This window comes from Penicillium cinerascens (genome assembly GCF_028974065.1).
Source record: "Penicillium cinerascens strain IBT 15544 chromosome Unknown contig_6_segment0_segment0, whole genome shotgun sequence".
Taxonomy (NCBI): Eukaryota; Fungi; Ascomycota; class Eurotiomycetes; order Eurotiales; family Aspergillaceae; genus Penicillium; species Penicillium cinerascens.
In genome coordinates, this window is record NW_026695295.1 from 1,336,962 (window position 1) to 1,354,719 (window position 17,758).

The 17,758-nt window shown below is 51.1% G+C and overlaps 4 protein-coding genes across 4 annotated transcripts; 1 reads left to right on the forward strand and 3 right to left on the reverse strand.

Moving 5' to 3' along the window:
* Nucleotides 1–236: 236 nt before the first annotated feature.
* N7498_006474 (alpha-glucosidase) lies at nucleotides 237–3,379 on the reverse strand (the record flags this gene model as incomplete). Its single annotated transcript, XM_058453536.1, has 3 exons — nucleotides 237–1,179; nucleotides 1,232–2,321; nucleotides 2,380–3,379. 3 exons carry the CDS (start codon nucleotides 3,377–3,379, stop codon nucleotides 237–239), a joined length of 3,033 nt encoding a protein of 1,010 aa, XP_058307727.1.
* Nucleotides 3,380–5,124: 1,745 nt separating this feature from the next.
* Nucleotides 5,125–7,197, reverse strand: N7498_006475 (alpha-L-arabinofuranosidase A; the record flags this gene model as incomplete). Its single annotated transcript, XM_058453537.1, has 4 exons — nucleotides 5,125–5,514; nucleotides 5,572–6,911; nucleotides 6,965–6,980; nucleotides 7,042–7,197. The coding sequence occupies 4 exons, from the start codon at nucleotides 7,195–7,197 to the stop codon at nucleotides 5,125–5,127; spliced, it is 1,902 nt and encodes a 633-aa protein (XP_058307728.1).
* Nucleotides 7,198–8,330: 1,133 nt separating this feature from the next.
* Nucleotides 8,331–9,373, reverse strand: N7498_006476 (carboxylic acid transport protein; the record flags this gene model as incomplete). Its single annotated transcript, XM_058453538.1, has 3 exons — nucleotides 8,331–8,591; nucleotides 8,635–8,764; nucleotides 8,820–9,373. 3 exons carry the CDS (start codon nucleotides 9,371–9,373, stop codon nucleotides 8,331–8,333), a joined length of 945 nt encoding a protein of 314 aa, XP_058307729.1.
* Nucleotides 9,374–10,937: 1,564 nt separating this feature from the next.
* N7498_006477 (uncharacterized protein) lies at nucleotides 10,938–16,685 on the forward strand. Its single transcript, XM_058453539.1, has 6 exons — nucleotides 10,938–11,110; nucleotides 11,177–11,197; nucleotides 11,335–11,361; nucleotides 11,435–11,806; nucleotides 11,879–16,099; nucleotides 16,152–16,685. The coding sequence occupies exons 1-6, from the start codon at nucleotides 11,072–11,074 to the stop codon at nucleotides 16,503–16,505; spliced, it is 5,034 nt and encodes a 1,677-aa protein (XP_058307730.1). The 5' UTR covers nucleotides 10,938–11,071; the 3' UTR covers nucleotides 16,506–16,685.
* Nucleotides 16,686–17,758: the final 1,073 nt, after the last annotated feature.

Below are 17,758 nucleotides of genomic sequence, written 5' to 3' on the forward strand. Positions count from 1 at the left end.
TGTAAACACTACGGTACAATAGGGAGCGACTGGCAAATTCGGCCGATGGGTTTGTATTTCTCGTGACCAATTTATCAAGGGGTTTTCGCTTATGCTGAAGGTCCCAGAAGAATGCTCATCCTATGGACAAAAAAATCTGCTGGCCGCATTGTCATAAGCTGAGCCCGTGCTTGCAGAGAGAGTGTGTGTTTTCCCAGGGGCTTTCCCTTGCAAGGAAAAGACCCACCCTCACCTACCTAGTTAAATCGTTCATGATGCTCACACGTCATCTTAATATTAACAGCATGTTTTTGTACCTGTGTACCTAGAACCGTAATATGGCTGATCACCACGCTGCCCATATCGTAGCCAAACTTCCCACTCATCGAAAACTCCCCGCTGTGGTAATCGAAGTTGATTAACGACGTATGTTGTTGTTCAATGCTGTCACCGTCGTCGAGATACAACGTGCCCGACGCCTGGCCCGATGCATCGGGAGCAATCACAATTTCAAAATCTTGCTGACGCAGTTGTGTCGTCGTATTGACAGACGCGACACGCTGCGGGATGATGCTGCCTCCTTTGTAGTACAGAGGTACAGTGTCATACCCGATATCAGTCAGTGTGACAGTGTTACCTTGTCCATGGACGGGAGCACCGGTGAAAAAGTTGTAGAAGAGGTCGTCGGGCATGTACATAGATACTGTAGTAGAATTCTCCTCCGTGACAGGCGCCACCATGATGCTCGATCCCCAGAAGAACTGGTATGGCAGGTCCACCGTGTTGCTATCTTGGGGGTATTCGAAGAACATCGGATTTATCATCGGCGCACCTGTCTGTGTTTGCATCCACATGGCAGTGTAGGTGTAGTCGAGCAGGCGGTAGCGAATGTCAATGGCCGCTCTGGCGGCGGCAGCAGTCATAGGAGTCCGGTAGAACTCATGCGGCGGTGTACCAATCGACTGATGATCCCGGAAAAAGGGCGAGAAAGCGCCAAGGAAGATCCAGCGAGAGCAGAGAGTATCAGTTGTCACACCAGCATAGCCGCAGACGTCGCTGCCCACCATGGGTATCTGGTAGAGCGCGGCGAATTCTTGCAGCTCGGCAATTGTCCAGCGGTAGTGGTCCCAATCAGCGTTATTATCTCCCAGCCAGTGCCCAACCTTACTGCCAGCGCCGGCGAAGGTGGATCGCGTGATACTATTCGCACATTAGTAGACGATTTCACTACTTTTCATGCAGACACACGTACACTAGTGGCCGCACGGACGGCCTCCGGTTAAGCATAGCGTCGCGGCTAGTAGCACTCATCATGCTGCCGTAGAAATTGTGTGTATCGTACAGTTTGAGACCATTAGAATGAGTGAGGTCCGTCCGGATCGTCAAGTTGCTGATCGACCCGGCAGTGTTGTTGATATGGTATGGAGGATTGATCAGGTTCCTTCCAGGTAGGCCTAGCATGGGGCCAGCTCGTTTCTGAAGGACATCGTCAATCGCTGGGGAGGTTACGATGGGGATTAAACGAGAGCTAGGAGACCTCCTTTGTGGCCCAGAGCTTGTGGTAATGTTGTCAGAGACCGTCTGCACACCATCGTCACAATCACCTGTGGTAAGTGTGCGGTTTTTGCTCTCATAGATCCAGCTGCCGTTTGACTCCCTACGAACATATTCATAGGTGAATGTTTCATTGTCAGGCATCTGCACGGTAACCTCCCACTCTGGGTAGTTGTCTGCGCTCATAGCAACAGCATTGTGAATGTCTCCTTCTCCCAAAGTAGGGGAGCTTCCAAGAATATAAATATCTTCTCCAGAATATGTCTCTGCGTGCACATTGAATGAAACTGAGGCGACACATGTGGGCTGGAAATTCGGCCCGAACCCCGAAATAGGCCGTGGCGGCGATAGGCGAACAGCGGGAGGATTGGGGGGGTCATCGTTTTTTTGCGCAAACGCCTCTGGGTTTGCGCACGGCCAGTCACAGAAGTTTGAGGCTTCATTCATGTCAATCCATAGTGCGTCAATGTCAACGCCACTGTCTGGGTCAAAAAATGTAGAGAACTGGCCATTCCAGTATCCTTGCGTCTTGGGGGCAAACCAATCAGGAAATGCAGTAACGCCAGGCCAGACGACACCTTGATAGATTGATCCGTTTGGATTAGTCAGGAAGGCGCCGTCCTGGACGCCGTCCTCGAATGGAGGGTAGTCAGCGTAAGCCACGGCCGGGTCGACCATAACGATATAGTGCTGGTTATGACTGTGCAGGTAGGAAACGACTTCGCGAACGAGGTGTAGAGGGTAGCGGAGAGGGTCCAACGTGAACACCTTTCTTAGGTCCATGTAGTCTATATAATCTCTGAGCCTGAGTCTGAAAAACAAGGGTCATGCAGTCATATGACATACCGATGTCTGTCCACTGCGTCTCAAGCGGGATATTGGCTGCACTATAGTTGGCAATGACCTCGGCTACCTCATAGATATCCTGGTAGCCATATCTGCAGTTATGGAAGCCAAACCCCCAGTACGGCATCATGACGGCCTTGCCAACAACCTCGGAATACTGAACTGCCACATCTTTCGGAGTCGGACCCGCCAGAAAGTAGAAGTCGAGAACCCCACCCAAGGTGTTGTATTCAAGGTATTGACCATCAGAATCTTGGTTAATCTTGATATCCATTCCATTGCTGTTTAACAGAAATACCCCGTGCGTGCCCTGGCGGCCACGGTGGTCAAAGTAGATGGGATGATTGCCATACAGATTGGTATATTGAGGGGTGAGATAGGCATCGCGAGACCAGAGTGTGCGCATATAGTCATCGGTCTGCAGGCGGAAGGGATCAGTACTCTCCCCCAGGCCATAAAGATTAGGCGAGTCCGGCAAGCTTGTGCGCAGCCGGAGATATTGCGACTGAAAGATTAAGGCATGACCGAATGTGTCAAAAAGAACCTCGCCTGTGGATCTGCGGGTCACTTTGAACGAGAATGGATTCTGCTCGACGGAGACGTTTAAGTCTGACATCCATGGATCGACGTTTGTTCTCTTGGGAGGTGTTAGGACTGAGGTGGGAACCTGGTAGACCTGTTCGGCTACATCGTAAATCTTGACATGGACTCGGGACTCTGCCTCGACTGTCAGTGACGGGAACACAGCAATAAATCTCGTTGGGCCCTGCATCCTACCGGTCTGATACTCAATTTCCAATTTAAGATTGTCCAAATCGGTGCCATACACATTGCAGGCTGTTCCAGCAAGTGTGAGATCAGCGCCGACAACGACGCCATGCTGTGTCTTCACATTGCTCGCTTGATATCCTGGACACGCTGCTGTGCCATCATGAGCCGCCAATACGGCAACATCAGCACACAGCACAAAACTGGCAACTGTTGCTAAATAACTCCTCATAATGCGGTCTAGTTGAAGATAAGATACGATCGACCATGCCTGTTGAAGGCGCATGGAGCTGGCCGCCTAAATACTTACTCCATCTTTGCCGTCCTCCCTAAAGAAACGAGAGGCGGGGTTGGGGAAGCCCATCAAGGATAGAGTTTACTCCGTATACCACGTTATTTCCCCGACTGAATGTTTACAACCCGCTAATTGTCCGAGACCGAATCGGACGTGACCCACCCGGTGGAGACTGTCGGGGTCTACCGCTCCTTGCTTCAAACCCAACAATAGAAATCCCCAGAAAGCCCCAAATTTCCTGCGAGTAGAATCCCCGGTATTCCCCAGAGCTTAGAGGCCGGCTTCGTGTCCCCTGATTCCCTCATAGTAGTCCGAGAACTTTGACATTGCATCACTCATGTCATTTTTTGTACTATAAACTAGAGAGAAAACAATCACCGATGAAGCCGCCTTCGGGAGCCTGGTAAACCTTAGGTCCCCCCCCCCCGGCTTCCCCTCGGTTTTTATGTTTGCATAGTCCTTAGTGCTGTATGCACCGCCTTTTGTTATTGGGGAGGGGGTGTAGGCTCCACGATTCCCACTACCATAGTTATCCTCCCATAACCAATCATAGACGAGTCTGTGAACTATAGTATTCTATAATCCTGATTTCCAATGCCAAAATGGGTCTTATGCGTAAAATATGGCCCCACTTCGCAATCAAAAATGCCCAGCGAAGGGGGTCGGGCATTTATCGGGTGATCGACCAATAACCACCACAGATTCCTCATCTTCACAACTCTCACAACACGATGTAAATAAACACTTATCCTCTGCTAGAACTGCGCTCGCTGGGTCTAAGCTTATTTTCGCAGTCATGAAATACGTATTAGCCACTCTTAGTGTACCTCGGATGGAAAGTGGTAGGAACTATAATGATCGTCCTCGTAATCCAGACTCATTGAGGCTCACGCATCCCGTAAAGTATCTACCTATATATTAGCTGAGGAATGTGGTGATATATATAGCGCGTCCCCGCTAAATAAGGGAATTTATTTGGAAATTTTGATGCGTGTTGCCTATTGGGAGCCTTTAGCATAGATTGATTGCACACCTAAATAAGTAGGAAGTCAAGGAAAGTCTCGCATATCTAAAACAAATCCAGAACTTCTTCCTCAATCTCCACTTCTGTTATCTTCGGATTATTTTATTGGGAATGTCGGTGAAGGTTCGATCGTACTTTTTGTTCCGTTAAGAACGGCGAAGCCGTCTAGAAATTGACCGTCCAAAGGAGTATTCCGTCATCATCCTCCCTCATCTTTGTCCAATCACAAAAGCCTATTTTCCCTCAGTGAGTGAAAACATTAAATACACCCAGGTTTTCAGCCATCTATTTTGTATCGTTCATTGGTATAATGCCGCTTGGTTATCTGTTTCCCTGGGGTGGTTTGTGTTAGAGCTCGGTTGGGCCGATCAGACGTTCTTCGGGGTAGTGCTGAATATTACGGATATGAATGCACTAGTCAATTTTCAGTTCTCATAATCGTCGTTCCTCTTTCCTGTCATGTCTGGTTTCAACACATACATATTCGACCGTGTTAAGCTGGCTGCATTCTAGTTCACGGGACAATACTTGCGCTATTTTCTGCGACTCGATCATCCCTGCGGTAAGGAAGTGACTGTGATCCTAAATTTACATTATTTTCAACACCTTGAATCACTCCCTATATTGATAGCATTCAATTGGCTCTCAAAATCATATATCACATCGCCACCAAGACTGCAACAGCCCAAGGTGCCATAGTAACCGAATAATTCCCATGATCGCCCTTCAACTTCGTGGTCACCGGCAACACTGTCACATTGTAAGGTTGGTTTCCTTCATTTTGGGAGCCAGACAGCATCTCCAATCTCCCTGACTCAGTCTTCGGAATGCTGACAGTGACATTCTGCTCATCAGATGCGTAGTTTGCGAGCTTCACGTAGTACTTCGAATCTGTCTTCGTAGCCACCCAGTAAAGCGGACCAAAGTCTGCTGTTGAGTTCACTGGAAGAACTGTGTTGCCCTTGTTGGATGAGAACATTTTTTGCACGTAGTAGGACGTTGAGGGGGTGATTGACTCGGGACTTGAGTTGAAGCCGTACATGGTGGGCTGTGGGAAGAATTAGTACCGGTCATCGAGATTATCCTTGTTGGTAGAAATACTTACCGACCACGATATGAATCCAAAATGCTCCAATAGCGGCGCATAAGCTGCCATTTGCACGATATCGCTGTTTCGTTCCATGCCAATCATATAGACAGCTTCGCTGCAGCTGCCCTGCATGAAGGACCAGTAGTCACCGAGAGCACTCGATGTATTCCGACACCCGTATTCACCGACCATGACTGACTGGTTCCGGGGCTGATTGTCGAATTGATTGAACAGAGCGACGAAGTCGTCCGGCTGACGATATAAATGCAGATCGATTATGACATTCTCTGGAAGTGCCGGCGGCAGACACGAGTAGTTGCCATTAGAAGCAACGAGCGCGATGTTTGGGTACTTGTCGTGTATCGCATTGTAGATCTGGGTGAAACGATCCGGATAAGTGTCACATCCACCGGTGAGATCATCTTCATTGCCAATTTCCACATAGTCGATTTTCCAAGGCTCTTTGCGACCATTCTGAACACGCATCTTCCCGTATTGGGTCTCCTCACTTCCAAAAAGATATTCCATCTCGTTCATGATGTCCTCAACAAAGGGATCAAGATCAGACCCAGACACAATGCCGCCGTAGGATTTTCCAGCCCAGACTGCCAGGAGTGGTGCCATCTTCATATCTTCGCACCACCACAGGTACTCATCCAGGCCAAGCGCATCCGTGTTTGGGTAGAACCAGTCACTTTCTCGGCCGGGCCGGTCGACTAGAGGCCCAATTGTAGTGTTCCACTTCCATCTTGTGTCGATCTCCAAGCCCTCGATATTATTTCCGCCGGGGAACCGAAGAAAGGTGGAATTAACGCGCGAAAGAACTGTCGCCAAATCATCTCGTAATCCGTTCTCTCGGTCCTGATACGTTGGTGGGAATAACTGTATGTAGCCAAAGTTCAATGAACTACCGGCCGCTTTGGACCCATCCAAAGTCAAATGCCACTCATTATCCCCATTCGGAGATGCACTGGAGTTGAATGACGTTTTAAATTGCTTGAACGCCGAGTCGGTGCTCTCAACAGTGAGGTTGTGGTCGGCATACACAATACCACTCTGAGATCCGATGAGTTTCAAGTTGATAGTCCCCGAATATTTTCCATTCATCCAAAATGAACTTTTATACGTGTGATTCATGACCGGGATCCCCATGTATCCGGTGTTTGCAAAGCCAACGTATTCTGTAGCGTTGTCCGGCACTGAGACCTTAAGGGAAGACGTGATCGCGTCGCTCACGGGGTTTAATGTGTCCTGAGAGATCTCGGTATTTCCAACCGGTGCGTAGGAAGTCATTCCCAGGCTTGTGCCTTGGAAGCCGTTATTTTGGAGCAGTTGTCCATGGATACCACCATCGCCTGGATAAGCTATTGTTAGTGCTCATGCACTAGCTTCATGGTATTCAACATACCGGAATGATCCATTTCCTGGTGGTTTTCACCAATTAGTATTTCAATTTGATTCAAGTAGCAGCCACAATTAAGTTACCTCAAACATCACCCCAAACAGCAAAGGGCTCGACTTATTCCCTCCCTCTCTCGCAACCGTCAATGTCACCGGCTCGGAGCTAGTGCCATTCCTTATCGCCTGCGCAATGCCGATCGCTAAGCCGAGGCACAGGTATGCGACACATCCTGGCCTCATTTTGTCTCAAGATTCATGTATCCAAAGTGATGAGGGCGTGTGAAGAGTGAAAGAGTTCCTGCAGGAGACATGGAGCCTAAATCACCGCACCGAACGATTCCTGGAAAGGCACCTGACGTAGATTTCAAGCCCAGTTCACTGTATCCATTACCCTTCAACGGGTTCTTAATGGAGGAGACAGGACCTTATTTTGTGGGGACGGAAACTAGATTGCTTGAAGGTCGCATTACAAGCTTTCTCCATTGGTCCTGTCATTGATCTCCAAAGACAATCCGCTATTTTCCATGTTTCTGGATCAACTAATCGTAGGAGATACTACACTGTAGAATGCGTAGACCGTTGCTACCTGGGTGCAATACGGCACGTTTGAAGTCATGACGTAGATCATAATTTCATCCAGCAACCACACCTAATGGAGCGGGGATTGTCCAATTAGAAAAAATACTAAGGTAGCACAACGTCGCTCGATAGCGCTTTTGAGAGTTAACTTGTCGTTATAATTTAGAAAGGAAAGATGGTAAAGTTCGTTGGTGAGCGGCTCAAGTCCGAACGTGCCGAGAATATGCAAAGGTGCCGCCGCCGAGAATCCCTAGCGCAAATTAGCAATTGCTATGTATCACAAGATGCATGAGTAGGCAACTGATATTTGGACATATTACGCTAAATATAAATTCCATCTGCGATCGCAATCCGAAGATCCAAGACACTTCTCATGGCTTGTGTTGATCAATCACATTGTGTTCCGGAAGATGATAGCGATGCCGAAGCCGTTCGGGACGCCGTTTGCCCCACATCACCGTCTCGACTCCAACTGCCAATGATAGACAGCTCTCAACTGTGTTTCCATAACTTTAGTCATTTTCGTGCAAATGAAGAAATACTAAATTATCTACTCAAGCTTTGACTGCCTCTGGTTGCATGGGATGGTATCCCAACTGTCGAAGCATACCATGCCTCTTGCGTTCCGGAACTATGAACCCGCTTAACTCCGGATCTCCGGGTTTATATTGCATACCCCTTGCTCTCACTACCTCGCGTGTGTTTCCTTTTAATACCACAACATACCAAAAGCGCCATGGAGAAAAAATTCCATTTTTCTAATGGGATCTCTCCAGATGAGGTCTCCAAGAAACTTATTCGTCGCCAAGAGTAGTTCGGTTAGATTTCATTACAAGAATAGTATTTGGGTAATGGTTCGAACTCACCCATGACATGAGGATGATACAGTAAACACACATGCGCCACTCTTTGCCCACCATGGACTGAGTCTTCTTCCAGAACTCAGCCGCGCTTGCGTTTCGCTTGCCGGCTTTCTTGGCCTCGAGGAACTGCTTCGACTCTGGGAATGCAATACGCAGAAGACCAATTCCAATAGAAATACCGGCTAAAGGATGCTAGTTTAGCGCTGCATCATTCGATTATGTACTGCTTACTTACCTGCAATCCAAAACACCGTTTCCAGCTATCCGTTGAGCCACCAACGCCAAGATTGGCACAGGCGGCGAACACATAACCCAGAGAGTATCCTTGCTGTAGGATCCCGGACATGAGGCCACGAGCATTGACACTAGGTGGAAAGCACATTAGTCTGAACATTTTTCATCGCAAGGTTAAGCACTTACGGGCAATGCTCTAACGCCATGGCAATAGCATTTCCATACACTCCTCCCATAAAGAGACCAAAGAGGCTGCGTACTGCTAAGAACTCCTGAAAGGTATGGCTATAGATGGTGGCAACTTGTAACACTCCAAGAACGATCATGCTCACCACCATTGGCCACTTACGGCCATACCTGTCCCCCGCCAGCCCGAAGAGAGCAGCACCAACGCTTCTGAGGAGGAGGGTAAGAGTGATGGCGGTGTTCACGTCTGTCTTGGATCGGTTGTAGTAGTCAGAAAGCTTCTTGGTCTGAATAGAGAGCGCATGGAAGTCAAAAGCATCGGCAGTCCATGCCGCTAGTCCGTCCAAGAAAAAGAGCCAGTCTCGAGCGGAGAGTTGAGCCATCAGACTGATGGGGTTCTTAAGGGGCTCTGGCGACTGCCATTCTGCGTGAGTCTCGCTGAAACCGTTGACTACTTCAACGCGTTGTTTCCAGATGAAGAGATCCTTGAAGAATTGTACGGCGGTGGGTAGAATACCTTTGGCGATTGGTTCTACCCTTTCATTTGAAGACATCGTTCGGAAGATGTAGACAGATGTTTGTGGGAGCTGTAGAAAGAAGATTCGGTCTTCGACACAAGATATGATATTCGAGAAAAAGAGGGCACAGTCTTCTCGGCTCTGTCTTTTTTCATAGCCCGAATGGATGTATTTCTGAGAAGGTTATTCCACGACAAAAGAGACAAAGAAATCGAGTTAATCCTGTATCCTCCGCCTCGGATCATGACCCCGATCCACACTGTCTATTTATATGCGCTCTAGTACCGTACAACCCCGCATCGTCCGTCCGCATCGTCTTCGTGGTCTATAACGATGTACCGATAACCCCAGACAGGTCCCGAAAGACCACGCGGGGGTATACCACTCCGCTGGCAGGCCAAGATGGTGCCAAGCATCTCGGCCATCCGTGCCCCTCCAATACCTGTATGCCATATGATATGTATCCCGCATAACGATCTTGGATGATGGCTTAGCGCGGGGAGAGGCTGACCCCGAGATCCTTTCGGCCTTGGCTGCCCTGGGGAAGAGATGGTCGATTGGGCGATATTGGGACCTCGGTGTTGGAGAGCCAATGGTGCGAGCATCATTCGACATGGAATAAATTCAAAACAGGCGTCTGTGAAAGCCACAGACCCGTCACAGCGAACGTTGTCCGATAGAGAGGTTGGAGAAGGGCCAAGATCTTCCAATGGCGCTTTGGGAGCAGGCAGTATCAAGACGTAGGCTCAGAGCGCCACCGGGGGAAGCAACGTTGACCCATTTTTGCCGGGTTGTAAGTAACTTAGATATTCAAAATGCCATCGAGCCTCATCTCATTTGATATGCATACACAAGCTGTTTTATGGAACCAACTTCGCGTGGCCTACAGGGGCGCGGAGGTGAGGCGAGTGGAATGCCTGCCAAGAGGGTACAAAAGTCCCACGTCCCCCTATCACTGCAAAGGATCCGATGCCAGGTGGCAAGCAGGGGAATTGGATCTAGGTATGTATATCATAGTAGATGAGCCTATATCGGATCACCTTTATTAATGCTCCGAGCTCAACATCTCGAACTCCAGGAGATGGAAATGGGTGGCATGTACAGGCCTGTCTGGTGGATCCGCCATTGAGAAACGTACACAAACCTTGAAACACCTTCCCGAGCGTGTTTCACTACCTGGACCGCAAGTTAATCATGTAGAGTACCTCCTGGTGCATTGCTCAAATGATCTTCCTGGAAATTGTCCAAAGGGGACTTGTCAGTGACTCGCCAATATCCATCCGCGTGGAATGAGGATAGTTGAAGGGGAATTGCTGCGGAAGAGACGCGAAGTACTGGAATCGAGGCTCTGGTGACAGTATATGACAGCCGTCATGGAATCTTTGCCCAGGGAAATTGAACCTAGGTAAAATACGCATCAATGTGCGTCGTAGCTGAGAAAGCATCCCTCATCTCGTTCGAGATATTTCTGCAGTGTACTGCATCTCCTCATTCAATGACGCAGCCCCGTGCCCCTGTCTCACGTGACGCCCCATAAGCGACACCTCAGCAACGACAACAGCGGACCTCCTGAGGTCACTTCCGCTTCTTCAGATTCCCTACCCCCTCACTGTCTTCCCCCCATCTTCTCCTTCTTTACTGGTTCTCTTCTTATCACTCCTTCTCCTTTCAAATTCGGTTTCCTTGCGTGGCGTTTCCTTAGGTGGTCAAGGTCGTGCTGCGGCCTAAGTAAATATGGCACCGCTGCCTATCAAGTTCACAGAACTGGTCAATGTACGTCGCGCTTCACTTGCTTGCGATCTTTTGGATCTTGAATACTGATGGCTGACTCCTCTGCAGTTGACCAATGTTGGCATCTCGGTATGTCTCACCTCTCTCGCCCTCCTCTGAATAGCGGCTTCGCGACCAGCTGCCGATGCGCGACGGATACCCCGGTCGCGCCGGAAAACTGCCCCAAGCCATCCAGACTCCTTACTGATATCTGCTCCGCGCTCTAGCCAAACTCCATCGGCTTCAACCAATGTGTGAGTGATCAATTCCTTAGACCAAACAAGCGGTGATCAGGACACGGCTAATGAAGCACCATCGCGTAAACAGACTCTCGAATCCGACCACTATGTCTGCGTTCGCCAGAAACTCGACGAGGATGATAAGCCACAAGTCATCATTGTTGACTTGAAAAACAACAATGAGGTCATGCGGCGGCCGATCAATGCCGACAGTGCGATCATGCACTGGAGCAAGAACATCATCGCTCTCAAGGCTCAAGGCCGAACAATTCAGATCTTCGACCTCCAGGCGAAGCAAAAGCTGAAGTCGGCCGTTATGAACGAGGATATTGTGTATTGGAAGTGGTTCAGCGACAAGTCTCTGGGTCTCGTCACGGACAACTCCGTCTACCACTGGGATGTCTACGATGCCACTCAGCAGAACCCGGTCAAGATGTTCGATCGTCTTCCCAACCTGTCTGTATGTGCGCCCCGTGTTCAATGGATTTATGCGAGTCTCAATTGTGCTAATTGAAATTCGTGCTATTTTTAGGGGTGCCAAATTATCAATTACCGCGTCAATTCCGAGGAGAAATGGATGGTTTTGGTCGGTATCAGTCAACAGCAGGGTCGTGTTGTGGGATCGATGCAACTCTACTCGAAAGAGCGCGGGATCTCCCAGTCCATTGAGGGCCACGCTGCTGCTTTTGCCGACATTAACGTTGAGGGCTCTCCTCTACCCCACCACCTTTTCACCTTCGCCGTCCGAACCCCGACCGGTGCCAAGCTTCAGATTGCCGAGATCGACCACCAAGAACCGAACCCGCGATTCCAGAAGAAGGCCGTGGAGGTGTACTTCCCCCAGGAAGCTGTCAATGACTTCCCTGTGGCGATGCAGGTTTCCACCAAGTACGACGTGGTTTACCTTGTCACCAAGTACGGGTTCATCCACCTCTATGATCTCGAGACCGGTACATGCATTTTCATGAATCGTATCTCCAGCGAGACGATTTTCACGACTGCTGCGGATACTGACGGTGCGGGCCTGGTTGGTGTCAACCGCAAGGGTCAGGTACTCGCGGTCAGTGTCGACGAGAGCACGATTATTGACTACTTGATGAACAATCCCGCCATGTCGGGTCTTGCCGTTAAGCTTGCCTCCAGGGCCGGACTTCCCGGGGCCGATCACCTTTACCAGCAACAATTCGATACACTCATCAACTCGGGCAACTTTTCCGAAGCCGCCAAGGTCGCTGCCAACTCTCCCCGCGGATTCCTTCGTACCCCCGAGACTATCAACCGCTTCAAGAACGCCCCTCAGACCGGTCAGATGTCGGTCATCTTGCAGTACTTCGGTATGCTACTTGACAAGGGCTCATTGAACCGATACGAGAGTGTGGAGCTGGTTCGCCCTGTGTTGCAACAGAACCGCAAGCACCTGCTGGAGAAGTGGATGGGCGAGAACAAGCTGGAGTCCTCCGAGGAGCTCGGAGACATTATTCGGCCTTACGACATGCCTCTGGCTCTGAGCGTTTACCTTCAGGCCAACATCCCCCATAAGGTTGTTGCTGGTTTCGCCGAGACTGGCCAATTCGACAAGATCCTCGAGTACTCCAAGCAAGTGGGTTACCAGCCCGACTACACCCAGCTCCTGCAGCACATCGTACGGGTGAACCCCGAGAAGGGTGCGGAGTTTGCTACCCAACTTGCCAACGAGGAGAGCGGTGCCCTTGTTGACCTCGACCGGGTTGTGGATGTGTTCCTGTCCCAGAACATGATTCAGCAGGCCACTTCCTTCCTGCTGGATGCCCTGAAGGACAACAAACCTGAGCAGGGTGCCCTGCAGACCCGGCTCCTGGAGATGAACCTTGTCAACGCCCCTCAGGTTGCGGACGCTATTCTGGGCAACGAGATCTTCTCCCACTACGACCGCCCTCGCATCTCGCAGCTTTGCGAGAATGCCGGTCTCATCCAGCGCGCCCTGGAGAACACTGACGACCCGTCCGTAATCAAGCGCAACATTGTCCGCACTGACAAGCTGACCCCCGAGTGGTTGATGAGCTACTTCGGCCGTTTGTCTGTTGAGCAAACCCTTGAGTGTTTGGACACCATGCTTGAGGTGAACATTCGCCAGAACCTGCAGTCCGTTGTCCAGGTCGCTACCAAGTTCTCTGATCTGCTTGGTGCCAACCGTCTCATCGATCTCTTCGAGAAGTACCGTACTGCCGAGGGTCTCTACTATTACCTTGGCAGCATTGTCAACCTTAGCGAGGACCCTGAGGTGCACTTCAAGTACATTGAGGCCGCCACTGCCATGAACCAGATCACCGAGGTCGAGCGTATTTGCCGTGAGAGCAACTACTACAACGCTGAGAAGGTCAAAAACTTCCTGAAGGAGGCCCACTTGACTGAACAGCTCCCTCTCATCATCGTTTGCGACCGCTTCAACTTCATTCACGACCTGGTTCTTTACCTCTACCAAAACCAGCAGTTCAAATCTATTGAGGTTTACGTACAGCGTGTCAACCCCTCCCGCGCCCCTGCTGTCATTGGTGGTCTGCTTGATGTCGACTGTGATGAGAACATCATCAAGGGCCTCCTGAGCAGCGTGGATCCCTCTTTGATCCCTATCGATGAGCTTGTCAATGAGGTTGAGAGCCGCAACCGTCTCAAGCTGCTCCTGCCCTTCCTCGAGGCTACCCTTGCTACCGGCAACCAGCAGCAGGCTGTCTACAATGCTCTTGCGAAGATTTACATCGATAGCAACAACAACCCCGAGAAGTTCCTCAAGGAGAACGACATGTACGACACCTTGACTGTCGGAAAGTACTGCGAGAAGCGTGACCCCAACTTGGCGTACATTGCGTACCACAAGGGTCAGAATGATCTGGAGTTGATCAGTATCACGAACGAGAACTCCATGTACCGTGCCCAAGCCCGGTACCTCGTTGAGCGTGCCGACCCCGAGATCTGGAACTTCGTTCTGAGCGAGAACAACGTCCACCGCCGCTCTCTCGTCGACCAGGTTATTGCCACTGCCGTCCCGGAGTCCACTGAACCCGACAAGGTTTCTGTCGCTGTCAAGTGCTTCCTCGAAGCTGATCTTCCCGGCGAGCTCATCGAGCTGCTCGAGAAGATCATTCTCGAGCCCTCGCCCTTCAGCGACAACACCAGCCTGCAGAACCTGCTGATGTTGACTGCCGCCAAGGCCGACAAGGGTCGTCTGATGGACTACATTCACCAGCTGAACGAGTTCTCTGCCGATGAGATCGCCGAGATGTGTATCAGCGTTGGTTTGTATGAGGAGGCCTTTGAGATCTATAAGAAGGTCAACAACTACCTCGCCGCCGTCAACGTTCTCGTCGAAAACATCGTCAGTATCGACCGCGCCCAGGAGTTCGCTGAGCGCGTTGAGCTGCCCGACGTTTGGAGCAAGGTTGCCAAGGCCCAGCTCGATGGTCTTCGTATCTCCGACTCGATCGAGTCGTATATCCGTGCCGGTGACCCGTCCAACTACAACGAGGTCATTGAGACTGCCACTCACGCCGGCAAGGATGAGGACCTCGTCAAGTTCCTCCGCATGGCCCGCAAGACCTTGCGGGAGCCGGCCATTGACACTGCTCTCGCCTTCTGCTTCGCACGTCTGGATCAGCTTCCCGAGCTTGAGGACTTCCTTCGCTCCACCAATGTCGCCAACATCGAGGCGTCTGGTGACAAGGCCTACGAGGAGGGCTACCACCAGGCCGCCAAAATTTTCTTCACCAGCATCTCCAACTGGGCCAAGTTGGCGACTACCCTGGTGCACCTCGAGGACTACCAGGCTGCCGTTGAGTGTGCCCGCAAGGCCAACAGCGTCAAGGTCTGGAAGCAGGTCAACGAGGCCTGCGTTGACAAGAGGGAGTTCCGTCTTGCCCAGATTTGCGGTCTCAACCTCATTGTCCACGCCGAGGAGTTGCAGGCCCTGGTTCGCCAGTACGAGCGCAACGGTTACTTCGACGAGCTGATTGCCGTCCTGGAGGCTGGTCTCGGTCTGGAGCGTGCTCACATGGGTATGTTCACCGAGCTGGGCATTGCTCTGACCAAGTACCACCCCGACCGTGTGATGGAGCACTTGAAGCTCTTCTGGTCCCGCATCAACATCCCCAAGATGATTCGTGCCTGCGAGGAGGCCAACCTCTGGCCCGAGCTGGTCTTCCTGTACTGCCATTACGACGAGTGGGACAACGCCGCCCTGGCCATGATGGAGCGTGCTGCCGATGCTTGGGAGCACCACTCGTTCAAGGACATCGTCGTCAAGGTTGCCAACCTGGAGATTTATTACCGCGCGTTGAACTTCTACCTGCAGGAGCAGCCCCTTCTCATCACCGACCTGCTCCAGGTTCTCACCCCGCGTGTCGATGTCAACCGTGTCGTGCGCATCTTCCAGAGCTCTGACAATATCCCCCTGATCAAGCCCTTCCTGCTTAACGTTCAGACCCAGAACAAGCGGGCTGTCAACGACGCCATTAACGAGCTGCTGATCGAGGAGGAGGACTACAAGACGCTGCGCGACTCCGTGGACAACTACGATAACTTCGATGCCGTGGATCTCGCCCAGCGCCTGGAGAAGCACGACCTCATCTTCTTCCGCCAGATCGCTGCCAGCATCTACCGTAACAACAAGCGCTGGGAGAAGTCGATTGCCCTGTCCAAGCAGGACAAGCTGTACAAGGACGCCATCGAGACCGCCGCCATCTCCGCCAAGTCCGAGGTGGTGGAGGATCTCCTCCGCTACGTAAGTTATTTCCTTCGGTACCCCTTCCGCAATCCAATTAACGCGAAAATAGTTCGTCGACATCGGCAGTCGCGAGTGCTACGTGGGCATGCTCTATGCCTGCTACGACCTGATCCGCCCCGACGTGATCATGGAGATCTCATGGCGCAAGGGTCTGCACGACTTCACAATGCCGTACATGATCAACTTCCTCTGCGAGCAGACCCGCACCATCGAGATGTTGAAGAAGGACAACGAGGAGCGCAAGTCCAAGGAGAAGACGCACCAGACCGAGGAGGACAACACTCCCATCCTGGGCGGCTCGCGGCTAATGCTGACCCAGGGCCCCGCCCCGCCAGCCAGCCCCATGCCGTACGGTCAAGCCAACGGCATCACCCCGCAGGCGACCGGCTACCGTGCATTCTAGACCCTCTGATTCTTTGCCCTTTTCTTTTTCTTATGTGTAACATAAAGCGACGTGATGACCTCTTGGTGCGAGCAAAAGACATGAGACGGGGACGGGCAGATCGCTGCCAGTGTGGAGGGACTTCATGCCCGTTAATTTGGTTCTTCTTTTTTCCTTTTACTCCAATGTATTTGATAGGCTTTGATCTTTTCACCCGGCCTGGGCCGTGGTTTTACAGTAATGGCATTGCGTTCTCAACTGAACCCCCTCTGTTCACCGTAGTCACTTTCTCAATTTTCAGACTCCCAAGGACGATCCGATGAAGATTCTTATGCTGCCAAGACGCCAAGGTACGTCGTTTGTCACTATTTGCCTCCGTGCAAATAGTCTGCAGAACCGCGAGGGAGGAAAGTGCCCAGCCCGGTAGGTTTCGCATCGCAACCGGCCTACGTCTTGGCCGGCGGAGCTGCGCAGGCGACGAAATGCTGCAACCTTGGGTCTTGGGTCTGTTTTTTAATTCTTCGAGTCACGGGTACATCGTAGCATCTAAATAGTCATATGTAGTCCCCATCCGGACTGTTGAGATGGAACAGACCAGAGTCCGGGGATATATTTACCCCGTGCAGAAGATGAGCTACGTGGGCGTAACAGACCTCAATACGTACATCAGCTCTGCCCCACTCGAAGAATTGTGGGAGTGAATTCTTCCATCTTCGGTTCCCCGCAATCGCCATCTCCAACCCTGCAAGTAGCGAAAATCGGAACTTACAGCAAGCCAAGTTGACGTGGATGCAAGGTGATGGGTGACGTCTACTGTAGGATAACGCGTTGAGATAAGAAATCTCGGGCGATGATTGAGCGATATTCATGGGTGCTTATCGGGAGCAGGCATATAGCCTATAGTAGAAGGCTACTGTATATATGTAGGAGTACCTCGGACACATCAAAGTCCAGACAGAGAGCTGGATAAGGTGGTTCTGGGCCCTGCGGTGACCCATTGCATTCTTGAGCATGACCATGAGTACCGCAGGGATTTCACGTCTACATATAAAATCATACCTTTGCTTGCCGAGGTCCTTGGTATTTACTTGGCCCCGCTTGGCTGTACCAGCGCGACCGGGAGGATATGTCATACGGGAGACCAGCCAAGTTGGGAATGAGCAAGGGGAAGTCTAGATTTCGAAACGTGTCCCGCCATTGTCTCGCCATTGCGCCCTGCGCCCTGCGCGGTCAGTCGGAAGGAGACACCGCGAGAACGGCTGCGCTGTCGTAAG

Coding starts and splice junctions, on each gene's coding strand:
- N7498_006477 (XM_058453539.1), top strand. CDS start 11,072: ATGGCACCGCTGCCTATCAAGTTCACAGAACTGGTCAAT. Junction 11,111..11,176: donor AGTTCACAGAACTGGTCAAT/GTACGTCGCGCT, acceptor ACTCCTCTGCAG/TTGACCAATGTTGGCATCTC. Junction 11,362..11,434: donor CCATCGGCTTCAACCAATGT/GTGAGTGATCAA, acceptor TCGCGTAAACAG/ACTCTCGAATCCGACCACTA.